This window comes from Drosophila grimshawi, unplaced genomic scaffold (assembly GCF_018153295.1).
Source record: "Drosophila grimshawi isolate 15287-2541.00 unplaced genomic scaffold, ASM1815329v1 contig_848, whole genome shotgun sequence".
Classification (NCBI taxonomy): domain Eukaryota; kingdom Metazoa; phylum Arthropoda; class Insecta; order Diptera; family Drosophilidae; genus Drosophila; species Drosophila grimshawi.
In genome coordinates, this window is record NW_025063692.1 from 2,781,195 (window position 1) to 2,802,620 (window position 21,426).

The 21,426-nt window shown below is 40.4% G+C and overlaps 1 protein-coding gene across 1 annotated transcript; it reads right to left on the bottom strand.

Annotated features, from left to right (window-relative positions):
- Nucleotides 1-1,969: 1,969 nt before the first annotated feature.
- LOC6569184 (protein strawberry notch) lies at nt 1,970-21,198 on the bottom strand. Its single transcript, XM_043216096.1, has 13 exons — nt 20,717-21,198; nt 14,678-14,792; nt 10,554-11,027; nt 9,574-9,939; nt 7,985-8,449; nt 7,519-7,904; nt 6,778-7,184; nt 5,813-6,247; nt 5,322-5,723; nt 3,790-5,189; nt 3,437-3,575; nt 2,977-3,376; nt 1,970-2,917 (listed from the first exon to the last, which is right to left on the bottom strand). The coding sequence occupies exons 1-13, from the start codon at nt 20,717-20,719 to the stop codon at nt 2,687-2,689; spliced, it is 5,223 nt and encodes a 1,740-aa protein (XP_043072031.1). The 5' UTR covers nt 20,720-21,198; the 3' UTR covers nt 1,970-2,686.
- Between the last annotated feature and the right edge of the window lie 228 nt (nt 21,199-21,426).

Sequence of the window (21,426 nt, forward strand, 5' to 3'; positions counted from 1 at the left end):
TCCACGATTACCACCATTAAGAATTAGTCAAACACACACACACACACACATACACCCATTCAAACACACACACACATGCATACCTATAAAGCTTAATGTACTTTTTGCATACATCTCACATACAGCACAGTTTTCGCTTGATAATTGGAATTGTAACGAGCTTCCCTGCTATCGAGTGTCCACTGTATATTTAGTATGTGATCAGTAGTCCCGCGCTGCCTTTAAACTTAGCATACACATTTTGTACCAGTGTGCGTACCTAAACATTAAAAGAAACATTAAACATTAAACATGAAACATGAAACAAAACTTAACCAAATTCTCGAAACACTTTTGCACAAAATCGTCGCTTCTTCGGCTCTGTTCAAAACTTGGTCAACATTTAATAGCTTTAAACTTTGATTACGCCCCTATCTCCAGCCACCCCCCTATACACACATATATATATATATATATATACATATACACATATATATTTAAACTAAATATTAAAACACTTACATATACAAATATGTATGCCTACTTAAAGAGCTAAAGAGTTATATACATCTCTATATATATAAATATATATAAATGTACTTAAGTGTATTATAGTTGCCTCTTGGATATATATATATACATAAATATATATATACTCTATGTTGTAAATGTAAAACCAACTTTATATATATATGTATGAAAAAATCGAGAAAAACACGAAAATCGAAATTTGAAATATGAAAAACTATATAAGCTACAGCGCTACAAATCTATACGTACATAATTACGAGTACTTCATATATAGAAGACTATATATGTATATTTTTCGCTTCTTGTGTTGTACATGCATAATGTACTTATCTCTCTTTCTCTCTCTATCTCTATCTCTCTCTCGCTCTCACTTGTATTAATAACTTGTAACTAAAAACTAATGTACTTAAGTGCGAAGAGTGTGCAATGAAAATGGGAAACAATGAAATGGAGAAATGAAGAAATGTGGGGAAATGGGAAATAATGATAAAGCGAAGCTATTAAAATGCCAGCTAGTCTAGTGTGTACTGTACTACTTCAACTCTCCAAGAGTGCATTTGTAATTTGAATGAAAATACAGAATTAAACAACGCTTTCGCAACTTTACTAAAACACAACTCCGATTTTCTTCTCTTTTCTTTCTTTTGAGCGCTGATAAGTCGATATGTAAAGGTAAGATATTGTTATTATATTTATTGCAGGGCACCAAAATAAAGTCAAGTAAAGTAATTATGCTTAATATATTTTTCCAAATTTAGTAGATGAACCCGGGGTCTGTTATATCGTAAACCCATTCAAAATGAAAGCTCTTCAAAAACATATAAAAGGCGACTCCGTAAGGTATATACATATATATTTTTGATCAGCATCACTAGGCTAAGCTAGAGACCTCAATTTGGGAATATTAGTTCCCGTAAGTTCAAGATGATGAATGATATTCCGCTACGGTGTTTCATCCGATACTATATCTTTTTACAGCCTCTTCGATTAATGATGCACTTAAGATTTGCATAGTCGATTATTAGTTGAAATTCACTTACTACGAAATAAATCCTATTCGATTGTGTCCAAACTTTTCACACCTTCCCTGCAATTTTTCAAGTTTGAAACTTGCAAAAAAAGAAGACGAATTTGCAATTTTGCGTATTTTTTGTTTTAAGTTCTTGTTTTATATGTCACTTTTCCGCGATTATTATTATTTTGCATGTATATGTATATGTATAAGTATATTGTATGTATACTTTATTGTAATTAATTGTATATGTATATTAACACCTTTAATGGCTAAACTTAAATTAGTTATTACAGATAGAAGACCTTAATTACAAACTATAGTTTGACTTTTCAACAAACAAAAAAAATGCCTTAACTTGATTGCGTTTTAAATATTAACTCTTAAGTTTTGCCTTCTGATTTTGCTTTTATATTATTTGCTTTTGCTTCTTTTGTTTTTGTTTTTATTTTTATTTATTTACTTTTGTGTTTCACTTCAACTAGCAAAAAGCTGCGCGCTGTGCTGCAGCTTTATACATAAAAAAAAAAATTAAGAACTAAAAAACAAATTGAAAAAAAAAGAAAGTTAGATTTTAAATGATAAATGGGAGAGAGGCTTACGTACATAATTAATATGTATGTGAGTATGTAACTAAAACATAGGCGCAATAAATAGTTAACATTTGCTTGTGGTTTCACTTTATATACTACTTTAGGTGTGTGTGTGTGTGTGTTTGTACTTAACATAATTAAATTAATTAATATTTAAATCATTAAGAAGAAAAGTCCATATAATAAGCGTTTTCATTTCTTTTCACTATATCTTTTTTCAATTTCGATTTTTTTTTTTTTGGGTGTTCCTTGAGAGATGCAAACATATACAAAAAAAAGGACATTTTTTTGGGTTCGCATTTCTCCGTTGCTACTTTTTTCTTTTTTTTTTTGGCAAACACATTTTGACTCATGTACGAGGCGGTAATTAACACTAAGGGAAAATGAAAATAACAATAACTAAAATAATAATAATAATAATAGTAATAGTAAAGTAAAAGTAAAAAGAAGCAGCAGCAGCAGCAGCAACAATTAACTCGCATATGTTGTATGTTGTAAATGGAAGAGACGAGTTGTTGCTGTTGGTGTTGTTGTTGTTGCGTTGTTGGTGGGTGGATCGAAATTGCTATCTTTAAAAGTTGAACTCCTCCTGCTTCTCGGAATCGCTGCGCAGATCGGTCATCAGTGGCTCAAAGCATGACTTTGGTATCATTGTGCCGACTATTTTCTCGCCCTCGATCGTCTTCATGCGTATCACCTGCATCTTGCTGTTGGAGCGCGTATTCAATATATGCTCAACCCGACCCCAAACGGACAGCACAGATCCAGCGAGCACGTGATACAAGCGCTGACGCAGACCCACCTGCAACAAACCAAGAATGTATTCAACTCCTCATTGAATATATATGATTATATATATACCTCGCAATCATTGCCTAGACTGACGTTGCGACAGTTGCCATTCCAGTAGGCATGGGAGCAGGTGTGTACCGAGGCATCGTACTGTTCGGTCCAATGCGGTTCGGCATCGGCGAGTCCCACTTTGCGATACTTTTTCTCCAGCTCGGCAAGCGATTCGTGACGCACCTGGAGTCCAGTGTTGGGCCTGTAGATCTGGCACATGATCTCCTTTTTGCTGCGGGATCGCTTCTTTTGTTTGCTGCTATTCGTGCTGGTGCCGCTATTGTTGTCCGCATCAGCGGAGCCGCCGCGCATCGACTGCTGCTGTTCGAGGACAACGACCAGGATCGAGGTGCGTTTCGAGTTGCGCAACTGATGCGATGTGTAGAAGCCCTCGTGCTCATTGAACAGATTGGCATACCTATCGCATTGCCAAAAGGATATTAGATGTCCATAAGGAAGGGCTTTATATTATACTCACTTATCGATGGCCTCCTGCCAGATCATGCCGCGTTCCACGCGCACCGTGTGCAGCTCCGTGGGTGCCACACCTGTGGCATGCTTGCGCATGAAACGCACCAGACGCACACGCGTAACATTCTCACCGGCAGCGCCCAAATCTGAGAGTGAGAGAGAGAGAGAGCATGAGTGTGTGTGAGAGAGAGAGAGAGAGAGAGAGAGAGAGAGAGAGAGACAGAGAGAATAAGCTAATAATATGCAAACTTTAAAAGTTAACACTTCACACTTCAAGTAATCTTTGTGTTGTTTGCTGAACTGCTGCTGCCGCTCTGCCAATTATCTATTATCTACTTGTGTTGTGTGGAGGAGACTCACCAACAATGCCCAGATCGAAGCGACCGCCACGTTTCGCCTGATTGATGATGGCCGTCATTGTGTCGGTGAAGTATTTGAATAGACGATTCTGTAGATCGACCGGACAGCCGAGTATCCGATTGAGAAACTTGGATATGTTATTGTAGTCCTTGTCGAGACTGAGCACGCCCGGATTACTCTCCGTATTGACAATGATGCCAACGCCGACAAGTGCACCGGCGATATCCTTAAAGAATTCACCGCTATAATCGTTTGGTGGCGGAACCAGCGGCGTCTCATAGCCCATTATGGTCCGCATAACGGTCTCCAGCGCCTGACGGCCATACTTGTTATCGATATTGAACTGGGAGAGATCACGTGTCTCTGTCGCCCTGCGATCACCATGAGTGAGGGCGCCCAACGATTCCAGACGCTTGGCCACCGTCGACGCGAAACGTCGCTCGCCGGCCAGATCCGAGATGAGGAATATGTATTCGGGTGCGTTCACCTGATTGGAGCGATGCGTGCGTCCAAATTGTTGTATTGCCCGGTCCGCTGACCATGGCAACTCCAACGTGATGTGGACACGTCGTCGCTGATTGAACACACGTCGATCGCTCTGCAGCGAAATGCCACTGGATGCCGCCTCTGAAATGATGGCCACATCCTTTTGGCCGTCCATAAAGCGTTGCTTCTCCGTTATGTTTAACGTTTCGAGTGGCACATCGGATTCGGTGCGCGACTCGTATTGGATGGACCCATCATCGCTCTGGACGACACGGCCGCGTCTGCCGGTCATTTCGGCCACATTATCCGGTCCGCCCAGTTCATCGATCAGCTGATCGAGTGTGTTCGGCGGCAGTCGGGCGCCGAGGCGTTCGATCCGACGCAAGAGTTCCTCTTTCATTGTGCAGGCACGCTCAATGGCATCCTTGGGCGGCGGACCATAATTGAGTTTGACACCATTGACGCCAATGGGCGTGACAGTGCCCTTGAGCTCCTGTTTCTTTTGCAACAGATCCTGGATGCGATCCTGTGTCGATAGCTGTTGCGGCTTCCGACTCTTTGCTGCATTTATCGCAGCCACAATATTTGCGGACATTGCGGATGCTTGTGTTGCTGCTGCTGTTGTTGCAGCAGCTTCCTTTTTGATTTTCGACTCCTTTTTGTTGTTGGCAGCGCGATTCTTCTTCTTCTTCTTGGAGTGGCTTTTCTTTGGCTGCTGTGTCTTTTTGCCACTGGACTTTTTGGTGCGCGCATTTACCCAGGGATCAATGTCGCTATCGCTGCCACTGGCAAGGAACGGATTGAAATCAGAGCTGCAATCGCTGGCGACACTATTGCGACCACTGTCCCTATCATGCTTATCATCATCATCGTCGTCATCATCATCGTCATCATCATCGTCATCGTCCTCATCATCATTGTCAGCGTCGTCGTCATTGTCGTTGTCCTCATCGTCGTCATGGTCGTCGTCATCGTTGGACGTGTCTCCATTGCGATCTGCATCCTCATCGTAGGCATCATCATCATTGCTGTCAAAGGGATCATCGCTGTTGTTGTTGTTGTTGCCGTTGGATTTGTGACGAGATTTTGCCATAGTTGTTGTTGTTGTTGTGTCCTCATCGCTATCACTAAATTGCCAGGAGCCACTGCGTTTCTTCTTCTTTTTCAATTTACTAACGCTGCTCTGGCTACCATCGGTGCCGCCCTTTCGCTTGTTGCGCCTGCTGCCGGCAACGCCGCCACCTCCCTTCTTGTTGCCGCTGCTGCTGTTGTTGTTGTTGTTGCTGCTGCTGTTATTGTTGCCGCAACTGCTGTTGTTGTTGCTGTTGTGTTGCAGCGACTCCTGCTTAACAACGGGCGTCGTCTCATCGTACAAGCCCAAGATGCGATTGATGCGATTGCGATCCGGCGCTGGAAAATGGCGTTCCACAAACGATTGAAAGACGCCTCTGCAAATGAAGCCAGAAAGAAAATGAATTGGTTAGTTGATAGAGCGAGTGAGGCAGTGGAGTGGTGTGGTGTGGTGAGGGCAACTCACTTGGCTGTGGACACAAAATCGGTCAGTTCGCCATCATCGCGCTCCAGCTGATCGAGTGTGCGTGCTTCGCCGGTGGACTGCAGACCGATGACGACACACTTGCCATATTTGATGGATTCACGGGCGACGAGTACGGCATGGTTGACCTTGGCCGCAATGCACAGATATTTGAAGAAGCGCTGATGCGATGACCAGAACTGTCCCCACATTGTCTTCTTCATGCGACTCTCCGCATCGATTAGCTCGGCGGCCTCGGTAAACTTTTGCATCGCCTCCACCCACAGTTCGACAGACTGATCATAGATCCGGCGAAAGTCCTTTGACAGCGGCACCTCCTCAATCTTAAAACTAACACCCTTGAAGCTCAGCTGCCGTGCAATATACATGCCACGTAACTTCATGTCCATTGCCACAATTTCCATGGCGCCGACACCGCTATCCAAAAAAATATCAAATAAATAATTAACAAGCATTAGACAGGTTATATATTCTATTCTATATATATATATATGTGATCCAAAGAGTAATCAAATTGTTCACAGCTAGAAGCAGGCACGTTCGACATCATAAGCTATATATATATGCATATTCTTCATCAACTATCGGAACAGGGATATTGCCATCCTCTCAGAGGAAGGAAGGGTATCTAACGGCTAAGATAATTACTGATAATTCCAACTGGGATTAGACTATAGGCTAGCCCAAGCAAAGTGTGTAATAACCAAGGGAAATTCATCTTAAATTCGACAGAGATAACAATAATAAGAGGCAGTTAGACTGCCCCCCTTAATTTTTATCGATACAAATGGATTTCCGATATCAATAAAAGACAATTGCCTTCCAATTGTTACACAATATACCCAGAGATATTAGGGATAAACTTTAACAATTTGATTAAGCTGAATCATCAATCTTAGTATGTATTTACAGGGTATCGACGCGTTGAGCTGTCTTAGTTAACTTACCGTCTCTCCACGGCTGTGATAAAGTCACTGAAATTGGCAAAAGCTGTGCCCTGACCCCAGAGACCCAGACGGACCATGTATGCCATATTCTTTGGCTCGGAGGCACCCGTTGCCGATGCGTAGACAACGCGTGCCTTGGGCAACTTCTGCTGTAGCTCGAGCACCGTTTGTCCGGTCTTTGTTGGCTTGCCGGATCCGACGGGGCACAGATTCTTTGCCTTGTGGCACTCATCGAATATGATGAGACCCTCAAAGTCCTCGCCGCACCACTGCAGCAGCTGGCGGAAGCGTGAACGATATTTGCCCGTCTTGTTGTTCGATTCCCCAATCAGGGCCGAGTAGGTGCTGAAGATGACGCCACGTTTGCAGTTGTTATTCGTATCCGAGCTGATCTTGGCGTATTTGAACTGTGTTCGACGAAAACATCGATTACAAAACAGATGATGATGATTAAGAATTATAGAATGCATTTGTACATTTAATTACTTTGGTAATTGGCATAAAATACTGCAGAGCTTCAATGATTTTACTAATATACATGTGTGTATACATATGTGGCCACAATTACTCAAGTAATTAAATATTTTATAATTACTCAAGAGTTTACAAGTAATTACTCAAGTAATTACCAATTAAGAGAGAGAAACTTGTTTGCTTGAAAACATTTCCACACCTTATTTAACAGACACAATTCTTCGGCAAGTAATTAAAGATAATTACTGAAGTAATTAAACCACTCACCTTGTTGAGGGCATGCACACTGATGCGCTTGGCGCCAATATCGCTGAGATCCCGTTCCGCATCGTATTTGAGATCATTGCTCACGGATATCCAGAGAGCCTTCTTGCGACCCTTTAGGTAATTCTCATAGATGATGCCGGCAATAGTACGGCCTTTGCCAACACCGGCGCCATCGCCAATGAGAAAACCAGCCCGACTGCCATCGGGCAACAGATGATCGTGCGCCTGCGATGCATACGTGATTGACTCCAATTGCAAGGCGCTCAACTGTCCGCTGTTGATCGTCTCCATCGGTATGGACATCTTGTAGTAAACGTCACAGGGCTCCACCGAACTCAATGAGGCCGTCTCCACCACAGCGTCCGGATGCTTCTTGCCCAGCTTAACTGGAGAGAGAGATAGAGCGAGGAAAGAATAGTTTTGTTTTAGGCTCTATTGCTCGATCTTTTCGCATCGTGCAACTTACGTTTTGCTGGCCAATAGTCTGCATAAGTCTCGGCCACGCCCATCTCCTCGTAATCGACCTCATCCTCCTCCTGCTGGACATAGTTGACAGTGGTTGCGGCAGCTGACGTTGCACCACCGCCAGTTGCATTCTGTAGCTGTAGCTGCTGCTGTTGCAACGGTTGCATAAACAGCTGCGTCATCACATGATTGGGTATGCCACTGGTCAAGTATTCCGGATTCAAAGCGATCAGCTTCTGCAGCTTCTCCAGCATCATTGTGTTTACTTTGATACCCCCACCGCCACCGCCACCGCCTCCGCCTCCTCCACCACCAGCTGAAGCAGCAGCCGCAGCTGCCGTTGCGCCACCAACTGTTGCTACTGATGTACCGCCAACGCCGCCGCTGCTGCTGCTGCTGGTCTTCAGCGGCTGGCCAGCGACGGATTGTGGCAATTTGTAGGGTGTCCGCAAGGGTGGATAGCTCACTGCAAGATAAGGTTGGATGTTGGGTTTTTTGTTGTATTGTTGTTGTTGTTTTAATCGTTGTGCATTGTGTTGCAAGTAGTCATGGAATGCAGTGATGGAGAGAGAGAGAGAGGGTTAGAGTGGGGGAGCGAGAGGGAGACAGAACATATTGCTTGTGATTAGTACAAAGGCAAACAAAATTGTGATATTTACATAGAGAGAGATAGAGAGAGAGAGTCACGAAATTATTTTAATTAAATACTTTTTATTTGAATGTACACTGAGAAAAAGAATCGACCTGCACTTTAGCAAATAGAAATTCGCGCTGAAAAGCTTTTCTTGTCCTTACAAATAATTAATTAATAAAATAAATAATTTCTAAGCATACGAAAAACTAATTTCTTAAAATTACAGATGTTTTTTGTAGTTGTATAAAAGTAAAAATACAAATAAATAAAAACTCAGCAAGAAGTGATCAAATTTGCGTGCGACTCGATAAAAATTTCAAGTTTCAAGTTCTTTTCAAATTGAATTAAATGAATTTATAAATCACCCAAAATGTTGGTATATATGTCAACTCAAAACACTCATTTTTTATTATTATAAAACAATTGTAGGAATATTATGTGAAAAGAAAAGAAAGACTTGAAATATATTTGTCATTTTAGAAATACAATTGCTTAATAAATATGATCTAAGAAAACTATGGCGATTTTCTAAATTTCAGGACGATTCTGTTTCTGAGTCGGGCTATCCTTAACAACTTTTGTACACCTATTAGCGGTTTGTACATTATTGTATTAGTTTGACTATCTTTTGAGTCTTCTTATGGTTGTCCTATTGTCCAGCAGGTTTATGGTAGCTAAAGAGTTAGGCAAGTTATCTGGTGCTGATGGAGTTAATTTCATCCTCTAAAGGGATTTATTTAGGGAATGATTTCAATGCTTTCTGTTCTGTATTCCATAAGCCCAGATGGGCTCTATAATCTTTCTTTTTAAAGATGGGAATTACTTCCCTTATATACATGGACAATGAACAGCGCTGTTGCGCAGTGTTACACACACTCACAGTCACACACACATATACACAGACAAAAATACTATATGCAATTATTCTTGGTTGTTACCAACATTACAAGACTTACTCTGCGCCAATAAAGACGCGGCCATGTTAAAATTGGCAGAAGCAGAGACGCCCGAGATTGAAGCGCCTCCGCCAGCAAAGTTGTTGTTTGAGTTGTTGTTGCTGTTGTTGTTGTTGCTGCTGTTGGGCGCCCCTTTGGAGGCGACATAGGCGGCGAGGCTCATCAGATCGTTGGTGCTGAGGCTGTTTAAATAGTTGCCGGCGCCGCTGCTCAAATATGCGCTAGCTGAGTTTAAGCCGGCAACGTTGCTGCTGCTGCTGCTGCTTGTGCTTGGGTTGCCAGAGTGATTAGAGTTGCCAGGGTTGCCGCTACTTGCAACGATCCTCATGTTGTTTGCCGAGCCGCTGCTGCTGCTCGCAGCTGCTGCTGCTGGTGAGGAACCAAAGCAAAAACCAAAACAAAACGGAAAACGAAAGCAGCAAACAACAACACAACAAACAAACAAACAACGGAAACCAAAATAAGAAAAACAAACCGAAAGAACAAAAACAAGAGAAAGTGAAAGTAAAAGAGAGCGAGAGGAAGAGAGAATGAGTGAGTGAGAAAGACAGCAAGCAGGCGAGTGAATTGAAAGTGAGGAAATAATAAATAAAAGAGAGAAAGAGAGAGAGAGAGAGAGAGAGAGAGAGAGAGAGAACAAGAACACGGCAGCATATTAATTTTTGCAACTTACAAAATATTTCTGACTGTCACGAGTGTGTCTGTGTGTGTGAGTGAGTGTGTGTGAGTGAGTGTGTGTGTGTGTGTGTGTGTGTGTGTGTGTGTGTGTGTGTGCGAGTGTGTTAGTAGTAGTAGTTTTGTGTGTCGCATTTTGCCATTCAACATTTGCCAAAATGCACATTTTTCACAGAAGTTGCTGGCAAAATACGATGTAATTTGTTATGCTCGAATATCGATGCAGGTTTATTAGAATATATATAAATAATAAATAAAGTGTATATGCATGTATATTTGTATTTTATTTCAATTTGGAGACTTACACGTTAATTTCTTTGGCATGATGCTGTTGAGTGTTTTGTCAACGGCGACTTTAGTTGTTATTGTTGTTGGCAACGCTGTGAATTTGCTGCCTGCTGTTGTTGTTTTTGTTGTGCGCGTCACAATTGTTGGACGCAACAATGAAATAATGTTGTTACTGTTATAATTACTGTTATTGTTGTTAATGTTGCTAGTGTTGCTATTGTTGCGGAGCAGCTGCGCTATTACTTTGTTGGGGCTGCTGCTGTTCAATTTGTTATTGTTGTTGTTGCTGCTGCTGCTGCTGGTGATGATGTTGTTGTTGTTATTATTGTTTAACTTGAAGTTGTTGTTGTTGTTACTGCTGCTGCTGCTGCCGCTGGGGCCACTGTGTGCTGCTGTCGCTGTTGCTATTGTCTGCTTGTTGGGGTTGATGCTACCGCTGGTGCGAATATTTTGTGCGTAGGTAACTGCAGTATTTAGATCTCGACCACCGCCTCCAACAAACAACCAGAGCACAAAATACAAATCGGAAATCGAAGAAAAATCAAAAAATTAATTAAACATCTTTGCAAGCATCTCTCAAAGGGAATTCCAAACAAAAAGCACCGATCTATTTGATAGTGCAAGATTCTGGAAATAATGAAAATTTTCTTGATTCGAGTAAGAAATACTCTTCTTCTTCAGGGACACAGAACAACTAGAAGACAAGAGATTCTTAAAATGAGTACGAGGCCAAAAACAAGCTGAATGGCTCAATATGGAAAGACGGCCACAAAGCCGATTAACACTTAAGCCAAGTTCGAATTACTTGAAGAAAAGAACAGAACGAGAACCAAAACACGATGAGTGCTTCAATATTTTATCTCTTTCCCTCTCTATATCACTGGCTGTCTCTTAAACTGTTCTTGATTCGAGTGCGAAATAATCTTGTTTTAATATTAAGGCAAAGACAAGCTGAGTGCATCAGTAGAAACACGATTGACACTTAAACCAAGTTTGAAATCAATGAAAATCGAAAGAGGACCAAAACAAGTTGAGTTGAGGATGATATATATATATTTATATATATATATAAAGAGAGAGAGACAGAGAGTTGTCTTGATAGTGTGAGAGAAAGGATGAGACATCTCTCACACTATCGCTGTATCTGCTTTTCCCCTTTCTCGCGCTCCCGCTCTCTCTCTCTCTCTCTCTCTGTCTTTCTTATTGCTTTTAATTGAAGCTGGACAACAATTTAAGTTGGAATTTCACAATTGATAATAATAATAACAAATAAATTCCAGCTAAAAGTCAAGAAAGTCCCAGAATGGAATCCAATTTCGATGTAAACAATAAACAATATATGTATTTATAAATATATATAGGTACAGTAGTTATTGCCATAATAGAACACATAAGTACAGTATATATGTATATATATATATCGAGTATTTGCATGTGTGTGCCATTGATTAATAAGAAATTCCCTTGCCTCCTTCGAATTTTCATTTCAATGTCATCTCGAGAGGGGGGTGGGTGGAGAACCTGTGTGTGTTTGTGTGGATATGTGTGTGTGCGTGTGTGGATGTCGGGGTTGTGACAACGTCTCAAGCTCATCGCTGATGCTGCTGTTGTTGCCGAGAATTGATGCACCATTGCACTTGCTGCATGCCGCATGCTGCAGGGCCTACTTTAACCCTGCCCCCCACTTTTACCCCTTTTGGCGCAGTGCACTTGCTAATTAGGTACTCATTATGTGTACATACCATACTCGCTGAAGAGGGCAGCGTAGCGCAGGGCAGGGCAGGAACGGGGCGGTTCCATGTATAGCAAGGCGGGCGACAAGGGAGAAATGGGTGTGGCACATGGGTACAGCTAGTGGCAAACGACAACAATTGGAATGGATTCCATATTGAGATCTCAAGAACTGAACTTCATCTGCCAGCCGAGCAGCTCTCTCAAGATATATATACTCATTATACCCCTTATAGCAAATCTACAATGGATATACAACAAATCGTATTTGAGCACAGTTCAAAGTTGTTCACTTGTCGCAAAATGAGCTGATTTTTAAAGCCAAAGTCTTTTTTATTATCAAAGTATAATATAGATATAGATTAATACTGCCAATATACAATATATTCACAAATTTCTTATCAAATTGTGCCCAAGGCGAACTCTTCTCGACGATTACCATAGATCGAGTGTTTCTCGTAATAATGTCACTATTATTTTGACCGCAGCTGTACGTATGATGTATTTATCTGGGTATAACCAAAGTTATATGTGCATAGCTCAAAACGATATTCGATTTATGGGATTCAGATTTTGATTGAGTTTAATTGGCATACGGATGGACTCACACACACACACACACACACATCCATGCATTGCGCATTTATAATAGATAGTGTGTGCATGCTTGGACGGAGGGGAGTAAGGGGTTTTTGAGGTTTTGAAGGGAGGTGGTGGGTGTAAGGAGGTGCATCAACTCTTGGGCTGTGCGTGAAGCGCATCAATAATAATGCTTAATGCATTTGCATTTGCATTAGGAGCAAAACAGATGAGAGCATTAAGTGCCATAATTGGATTTGTACACATACTACCTGTATAAATATATATATATATATATATGTATATATATAAGGATTGCTATATGCAACTAGTTACGCATTTGTGGGTCTCAAACAGCAAATGCTGTTGCACATGAACATATATCTAGATATCTTCATAATTATATATATATGTATATGTATATATATATATATATATATATATATAAGTGCACATATGTTATATATGTACTCAGAGGATAGAGCTCTGGGCAAGGCAAGCCTATAACTCATATCGAGCATATCTCGAAATGAGCGTCTTTGCTGCTGAGTGGGTTGTATGGTGTTGTACGGGGTTTCCCTTGCAGAGATTGGGGTTGTCTGCTGATTTGTGTGGGGCTTTTGTTGCACATACTTTGTGTACACAAACTTATAATTGATTGATTGCAACTGCAATCGAGAAGTCTTCGTCCAATGCATTCATTTAACTTTAATTAACATTTTGGCATTCGTTTCTAACTGATGAGAAGAACAACTAACTTGGCCACAAACCGACAACTGTGTACCCTTGCCAAGATCAACTGGAATTAGACAATGGGCTATAACAAATACAGACTTGTTGAATTTTTGTTAGTTCGAAGTGTGCTTGACGTTTAGATACCCTGTCAGCAAATATTAACCATCTCATTTTTGAAATGGTTGAACAAATTGAAGACTTAATCAACAGACTGATTTATGTGTATGTCTGTAGATATTTATATATTTATGTATATAGGTTTTGTCTTCTACTACAACTTAATTACATTAATCCTGTGCTCCCATTACATTGTTGTTGGAAAACTATTCAAGTTTTCCAGGCGACCCTTTCTTATTGTTGTTGTCATCTGAATAAAAGGGACAGTTTTGACAGGGTGGTTGGGAATTGAAAAGGGGCAAGGGAAGGCTGTGTTTTTGGGTCTAAGTGACAGGCTGTCTAGGCTCGGGTCCAAAGTTGACGGCAAACTGAGCAGCACTTGTAATTTGTGCTCCTCCAGTCTTTTGATAAGTCTCAAATCCTTTTTTATACCCTCAACCAATTGGACAAGGGGAAAAAGAGTGCATTGGAGATGGGCAATGGTATGCAATAGGCAGAAGCAAGCATATCCGACCGCATAAGGTATATATAATCTTGTTCAGCATAAACAGCAGATTCGATCTAGCCATGTCTAGCCAGAGACTAAGAGATCTAGCGAGTTTACCTTAGGGAGATCGAGTGTATTTAATTTGATCGATAACTGCCACCGCTACGCAAATATCGAAACATATGCGACTATAAGCGCAGCAAGATGGAGATAGAGAGAGAGAGATATACTGAAAGACCACTTTTGCCTTAGAGACGATTGTCTGAAGAGGAATAAGAACTCGCTTCGGATATTGACAGGATATGTGACGAGAGTCTAGAGCGCATTATACACATTCTAACGAGATGAGGAACTCTGGACACCAGGCATTATGGTATTCCTGCACTAAAAGTTATAGCTCATTAATCAACTGATCACAGTTCACAGACTTGAACAATAATGAAAGTAATAATAATAATATTATAGCTATTATAGATTGTATGGTCGACTTACCGGGCACCTCTATTTGATCTGGATCTTCATCATCATCAAAATCCGAGCCGGAATCATCATCATCGAAATCGTCGTTTTCATCGCCGTCCAAAAAGGAAATACGATTTTGCGATGTCTGCAAAAAAAAACCAGCATAAATAAATGAGCAACAATTATAGATTGAATTATTAGTACAAATTTATACATAATTATTAATTATACGTTATGCATATGCATTTCATTTCGTGCAGTGTATGTCAAGCAGCACTTCAAACAGCTGTTATCACCAACCAAACCAAAAACAAAAATCACCGCAAGCCGAAAAATAAAAAGCAAAATATAAAACAAAAAAAAATGTAGCACACTTTTCATACACAGGCAAACAGAGAGGCAAATAAAGCGAGAGCACGTTGAAAAGAGAGAGCGCAGAAGAGAGGCAGACAGAGCGAGAGAGGGAGCTTTAGCACAGTTGTTTAGAAAAAACGGCACAAAAGCACGAGGTGAAAAATATAAAAACGAAACAGAAAAAAAGGACGAAAACTAACGAAAAAAGAGAGCACCGACTACAGTGAGGCAAAAACGATGTTGAGTTTTGTTTTGGGTCAGCTAAGGTCAGGTTTCTTATTATTATTTATTTTTTTTGATTTTGATTTTATTTTTATTTTTTGCTGTGTTGTGTTTTACTGTTACCGCTGTTCAGGCGTGTATATGTTCACTGTGTGTGTGCAATGTTGCGACTGTTCCGGCGCTCGTGTTGAAGGCAACTACACTACGACTCTACCGACTCCAGTGTCGCTACCTAACTTGTCGAGCCAAAACACACGCTTGCAGTTTTACGCCGTTAACACACACTTCCACACGCACACGTACACACACACAACCCTATCGAGCATACCCCTGCCCAACACCCAACACCAAATACCCAACCCCCATTGCCACCCCTTTTCCAAAAACTCAACTGCTGTTGCTGTTGTTGTTTGGGGCACGGGTGGTTGGCCCAACTTTCGAAAAGACGAGGAGCGGGAACGAGGTGCGCGAGGCCGTGGAGCGGGTGCGAGGGTCGAGTACAATCACCACTCGAGCATAACATTCTGGCAACTGACACCGTGCCACAGTGGTTAGCAACCTACTTTCCAAGCTTGCAACAAAACTATTGCTAACTAAAAACGGAAAAAGAGTGTTCCAATTTAATTTAAAATATATATTGTTCTCTATTTAAAATATATTATTTAAAACAATACTGAACAGATTAAGAATATTGATTATTTATATGAAAATTACAAATTAAAGCATCCATCCAAATATTGAAACGTAAAGGTAATCTGCTTCTGCAAATTGGATTCATCGAATGAACGGTTATCGATATTATCGAACGTTGAGTTAAAAATATTTCTATTTTCTTTCGCTGACAATCGTGTGTTGACCCACTGTGCCGCTGCTGTACAGTTCGAGAAAGGGTTGTACGTTAAGTCCCCCGCTAATACACACACACACACAACAAAAGGAGTCGCAAATGTTTGGCATGCAGAGATACCCCAAAAACACTACGAACAACTAGTCGAGTCGAGCCGAGCTGAACAGAACAGAACACAAACTACGTAAAATATATGTGCAATGTGCCAACCCTCGATTAAATCAAGCAAACCCCCCTCCCCCCACACACACATACACACACACTCACCGTCCCGTCAACTACAGCTACCGCTTAGCCCCTGCCAAGCTAAAACAAAAGGATTGCCGGGATAACTAACTGCCTGGGTGGGTGCACTACCGGGTGTGCCCAGGACGAGGTTGAGCCAAAGGATATACCAAACGACACGCATACGAGGGGCGGGGTAATTACAGAAAGACAGACAGAGATGGAGAGAGAAGGAGAGACAGGCATAGAAATATATAGAGAGTGAGAGAGGGCGAGAGAGAGGGCGAGAGAGAGACAGTGAGAGAGAGAGAGAGAGAGAGAGAGTGGGTTTCAACTGGTTGGCTGTTGGTTGCTGCCTGGGTGAACAAAACTTGGCGCTGCAAGTTGTGTGTCTCCTCTCTGCCTATGGATAGAGATAAATCAATGACTCTGCCAACTTTGGGAACTCGCGCAGGCATACACACCACACGCACACACACCCACACACCACACGCACACACGCAGTGCGGAGAAGGCCCTAGCACCTCCAATAAACTTGTCAACTACAGTGAGTACTCGGAGCAGACAATTATTTGTGATTGATTGATGTCTTGAGCTTAGTAGTGCTCACTCGATACGCTGAACTCTCGGCAAGTTTATTTGCATGTTGTGTGTAGTGAAGGAGTTTGCAACTCATAACTATTACACTAACTATTGACATAACCCATCAAAGCCAGAACCATTTTTAAAGAAAACTCAATTATGGCTCTGAATTTGAATTGACTAATTCCATTTTGAGACTCAGAATTTTCTAATGCTTGTAAACTAACAATATACATATATTCAATTCATATTAGGCTCTACAAGAAGGATAACAATCTTCAATGCTCGATATATTTATTTATTTAATTTATATTGTTATGAGATGATTAAGATGTTATGAAAGAGTCTAGTAATATCAGAGAGCTGGTATTTAAAGAAAGTTGATCGTTAATAATAATTCAATGAATTTAAATTAATTTTTATAATTTAATGTTACGGGTTAAATACAAATGCAATTTTCTTTTCATTTTGAAATTTGTTTCTTAAATAAATGTGAATGTTCGAAATGTTGGGAATTAGTTTCATGTACAGTTTAACGATGATTCGCATGCTTGAAAGCTTTCAAGAATCAGTTAAATTCGAAAGCTCAACTCATTAATCCAGTCATTTGCAAGAACAAAAGACAATTGCAGTAAATTCTCGAAATGCCTGTCTCTACTTGTGTGTGTGTGTTTGTGTATGTGTGTTTGTGTATATGTTACGCCCTAACACTTAATCCCAACATATCCCTCGTTCTCAACCCAATATCATTTCTCACTTGCATTGAGTTCAAGAGATGTTTTTCTGTCTCTTCTTTTATTCTTTCGTTTTTCTCTGTTGACACACAAAATAAAACCAAAACGAATGACCTTGCAAAAACACAAAAGAAAATAAGCTCAAATATTCGCACACACACGCACACACACACACAGACACAAGCGCAAAAAACATGTGTTTTGTGTGTGTTTGCGAAAAGGAAATACTTCAACACGTTGCCAAAAAAAAAAGAGGAGCAAAAAAAGCAGCAATAATGAAGTAGAAGAAGCAGAGCGCGTGAGAGTCGCTTAAGGGTTGCACACAACCAAAGTGTAAGCGAAATTAAAATGAAAACAAAAAATGCCGGATAAAAGCGAACAAAAACAAACCAGACGACAACAAAGAGAACAGGCAACATCCATTCGACAACAAGCACAACTAAAAGAGCAACAAATCATAAACAGACAGCGTGCACATTTTGAGCAGGAAAGAATGCTCGATTCGGAGATACCCTAACTCATTCAAATGGTAGGGGAGACGAACGATTATTTTTTATTAAATATATTTTATTTAAATTGTTGCAATTAAAGATTGTAGAATGTGTTTAATTATTAAATATATTTAATTCAGATGCGGTTTATCACTGATTTGAACTCCCGCCAAGTGCTGTAATAATAAAATAAAACAAATGTTATCCCTTTCGCATTCGGCAAATCACAGCATGCAAAAGCCATCAGCACCATTCAATTGTCAGGTCAACTCTATCGCACCCGCATGCTCTTAATTGTGAATCCTTTAAAAAGATGACAATAACATAGATGTGAAGACGATAACTTGTGCGTATGTCCAAAATACAATATATTATTTTGTACCAGTTCACAAATTTGGTTTTTATTGCTATCGAAAATCGATTTATATCGAGAGAGATCGCTTATTCCTACAGAGTAAGCTCAAAAGTGGGCACAAAAGGTTACAGTGCATGAAACACCCCAATAATAATACCCTTGCCATACCTCTATCCAGACCTTCTGACATTCCAGTTTCACTATAAATTTAGCAAGAAAGAAATATATAAATGTTTATCTCTGGCAGATCGATGATTACATACCCTTGCAGACCGAAATCAATCTGCTAAAATTTAAATTGTATTTATATTGTCTATCTCAATCCTACAATTTAAAGCTCATCCTTCAAGCGATTGTGCCTATAGCAGCTATAGGATAAAGTGGTCCCATCCAATCGAAAATGACGAATATATGCCAGGTTGAATCAGGCTAGCTTAGTGTCAAAAATGAGGACATCCGAGAGAGACGTACCGATGGACATGGCTATATGGACTCTGGTGATGCTGAACCAGAATATATATACTTTATGGGGTCAGAGAAGTCTCCTCTAATGCGTTACACATTTCATGGCAATATTATAATACCCTCTACAAGGGCATACAAACAAATACTGCACAGTAAAAAATTGTATGTGATAAATCAAGTTTTGTTTTCGACATTAAGGAACAAGTTAAAATTCTCGAACAGCGAAAGGGAAGAGTGGGATGAAATTCCTCAATTTCTCGCTCTCTCTCTCTCAGTTTCTCTTTTAGTCTGCACTTTGCAAATTTATCGCACATTTGACTTCTGCTCCATTTTTTTCCTGTGTAGAAAATCAGAGGTTGCATCATGCATATGTATGAATTTATATACACACACACATGCATATGTCTATACATACATATATGTATAAGCATGCTGTGGGAGGGAGGGGCGGCGGTGAGGTGTGTGAGGCATGCGTGTACACAGCCGGTGCAGTTTTAACGCATGCGCCGCAGGCCAATGGCCAAAAAGCAAATATGCAGCGAATGGCAGAACAAAGCAAGCAGACCGATAAATAAGCTGCTCAGCCAGCTGGGGAAATGGTATATACATATATATATATATCTTTATATATACATATATCTTTATATATATATATATATATGTGTGTACATATATATATGTGTATATATGTACGATGTCAGACGGCAAGACAGCAGCGCGTGGGAGTGGCATCAAATTGCTGTTGCTGCTGCTGCAAGCACACACATACAAACGTCCATAGTACAGTGAACCCAGGCCATTGACAAACGAGTCGGACAATGCTTACGCACAGCGAAACAAGTAATAAACCTTGTGGCATAGGGTGATATCGATGTAAGATATTTGCTTTTATCGATTTTTATCGATTTCTCAGTGCGAAAAATTGAAATCAGACTTTACAAAGTATATCCTTGAGTATATTTCATGTTATCGGTCATCGATTAAATTCGTTAATCGATTGCAGCTGAAATATATATTGGCTATATATTGATCAAGAAGTTGTGCAGCACACACACAGCAGCATATATATATATATATATATATGCAAGTAAAAAGGAAGGCAGTGCTACGCGATATTTCATAACAGGCAGCTAAAAAGGGTTAGCAGGGATCGCTTAGAGTTGCCAGATTGTGCAGAAGAAGTCGTTCAGCTAAAGGTGCCGCTGAATGGTCAACGTTCACATGGCCTTAACCCTAACCTAGCACAAGCAAGTTCTCAATACATAAATATAAAATATATGTATGTATATTAATATTTTTTTGTGATTAAACTGAAAACGTGTTGCTTGAAAATGGTAGGGGGCATGAGAAGCTGTATATGACACTCAAAACTGCACGCAAAGAATTCAAACAAAAAAAATGCAAATTAATTGATGAAATTGACTTCTCTACTCTTATTCTTTCCTCTTCTCGTCATCGCCTGCTTCTTCTTTTGCTTGTTGCCAAATAAAATGTTTTTTTTTGTTATGTTGCTTTGCGATTTGTAGTGTTTTTTTGCCGCACCATGTGGCTGGCCACGCAGCCAGCAAGTGCAAGCGAGATGGCTAGATTATACACAGACTCAGCTGCTGCTGCTAACCGCGCAGCGACTGCGATGCCGGCAGAGATGGCCAGTGGCCATTGAATATGTTGGCCATCAAATGTTGCCGATTTGTGCGGAGCAACCACAAAGAAACGCATAAGTCATCATCATGCAAAACAACAACAACATATCTACAATGATAAACATGATTTAGAAAGAAGTGAGAAACTTACCATTTTGTTGCCGTTGTTCGTATTGCAATTCCTTCTTTTTGTGTTGTTTTGATTTGCAGTTGACTTCAGTGCTGCCCAGGCCGGAAGAGAAAAAGGTAGAAAGAACGCGCGCGACGACAACGGCGACAACAACAACAATGACGACGACGGAGACAGTAGCAGAAGAAGAAGCAGCAACGAGCAGAGTCGGGAACAGCGCTATCGAACAATTGTGTTCGTCTTCCTCCTCTTCTTGTTTTTCGATTCGATTCGACTGAGCTCTTTTGGCTCCGCGGCTCAGCACACGTTTTTTTTTCTTTTTTTTAGTCCACTCTTCTTTTGGGTCTATTTTCTTTTGTTTGTTTAACTTTGCTGCAAACGACGGCACATTGCCGTGGATATTTGAGAATTGGGACTTATTGCAAAATAATAATGCTTTTCCTGATTATTCCTGTTGCGGCACAATAACAACAAAATAAAGACGAGAGGAAGGAAACAAAAATAAAAAAAAGTTAACAAGCCGAAAACACACGTAACATACGTACGCAGCGCTCGTCGCACGCTAATAAAATGACACACTTATCGATATATTTGCAATATGTCGCTGTTACCACACAAAAAAAAAAACACTCCTTTGGTATTTGCAACAAATACCTTTAAAATATACTAGCTTCTTATTTTCGATTATTATTTTCGCTCAAATACTAACACTCAGACTCTGTGCTTCTCTT

Excerpts from the sequence above, each read along its gene's own strand:
- LOC6569184 (XM_043216096.1), bottom strand. Across the intron at positions 6,248-6,777 it reads ATCACAGCCGTGGAGAGACG|CGGTGTCGGCGCCATGGAAA; the intron begins GTAAGTTAACTA and ends TTTTTTGGATAG. Across the intron at positions 5,724-5,812 it reads GATTTTGTGTCCACAGCCAA|AGGCGTCTTTCAATCGTTTG; the intron begins GTGAGTTGCCCT and ends CTTCATTTGCAG.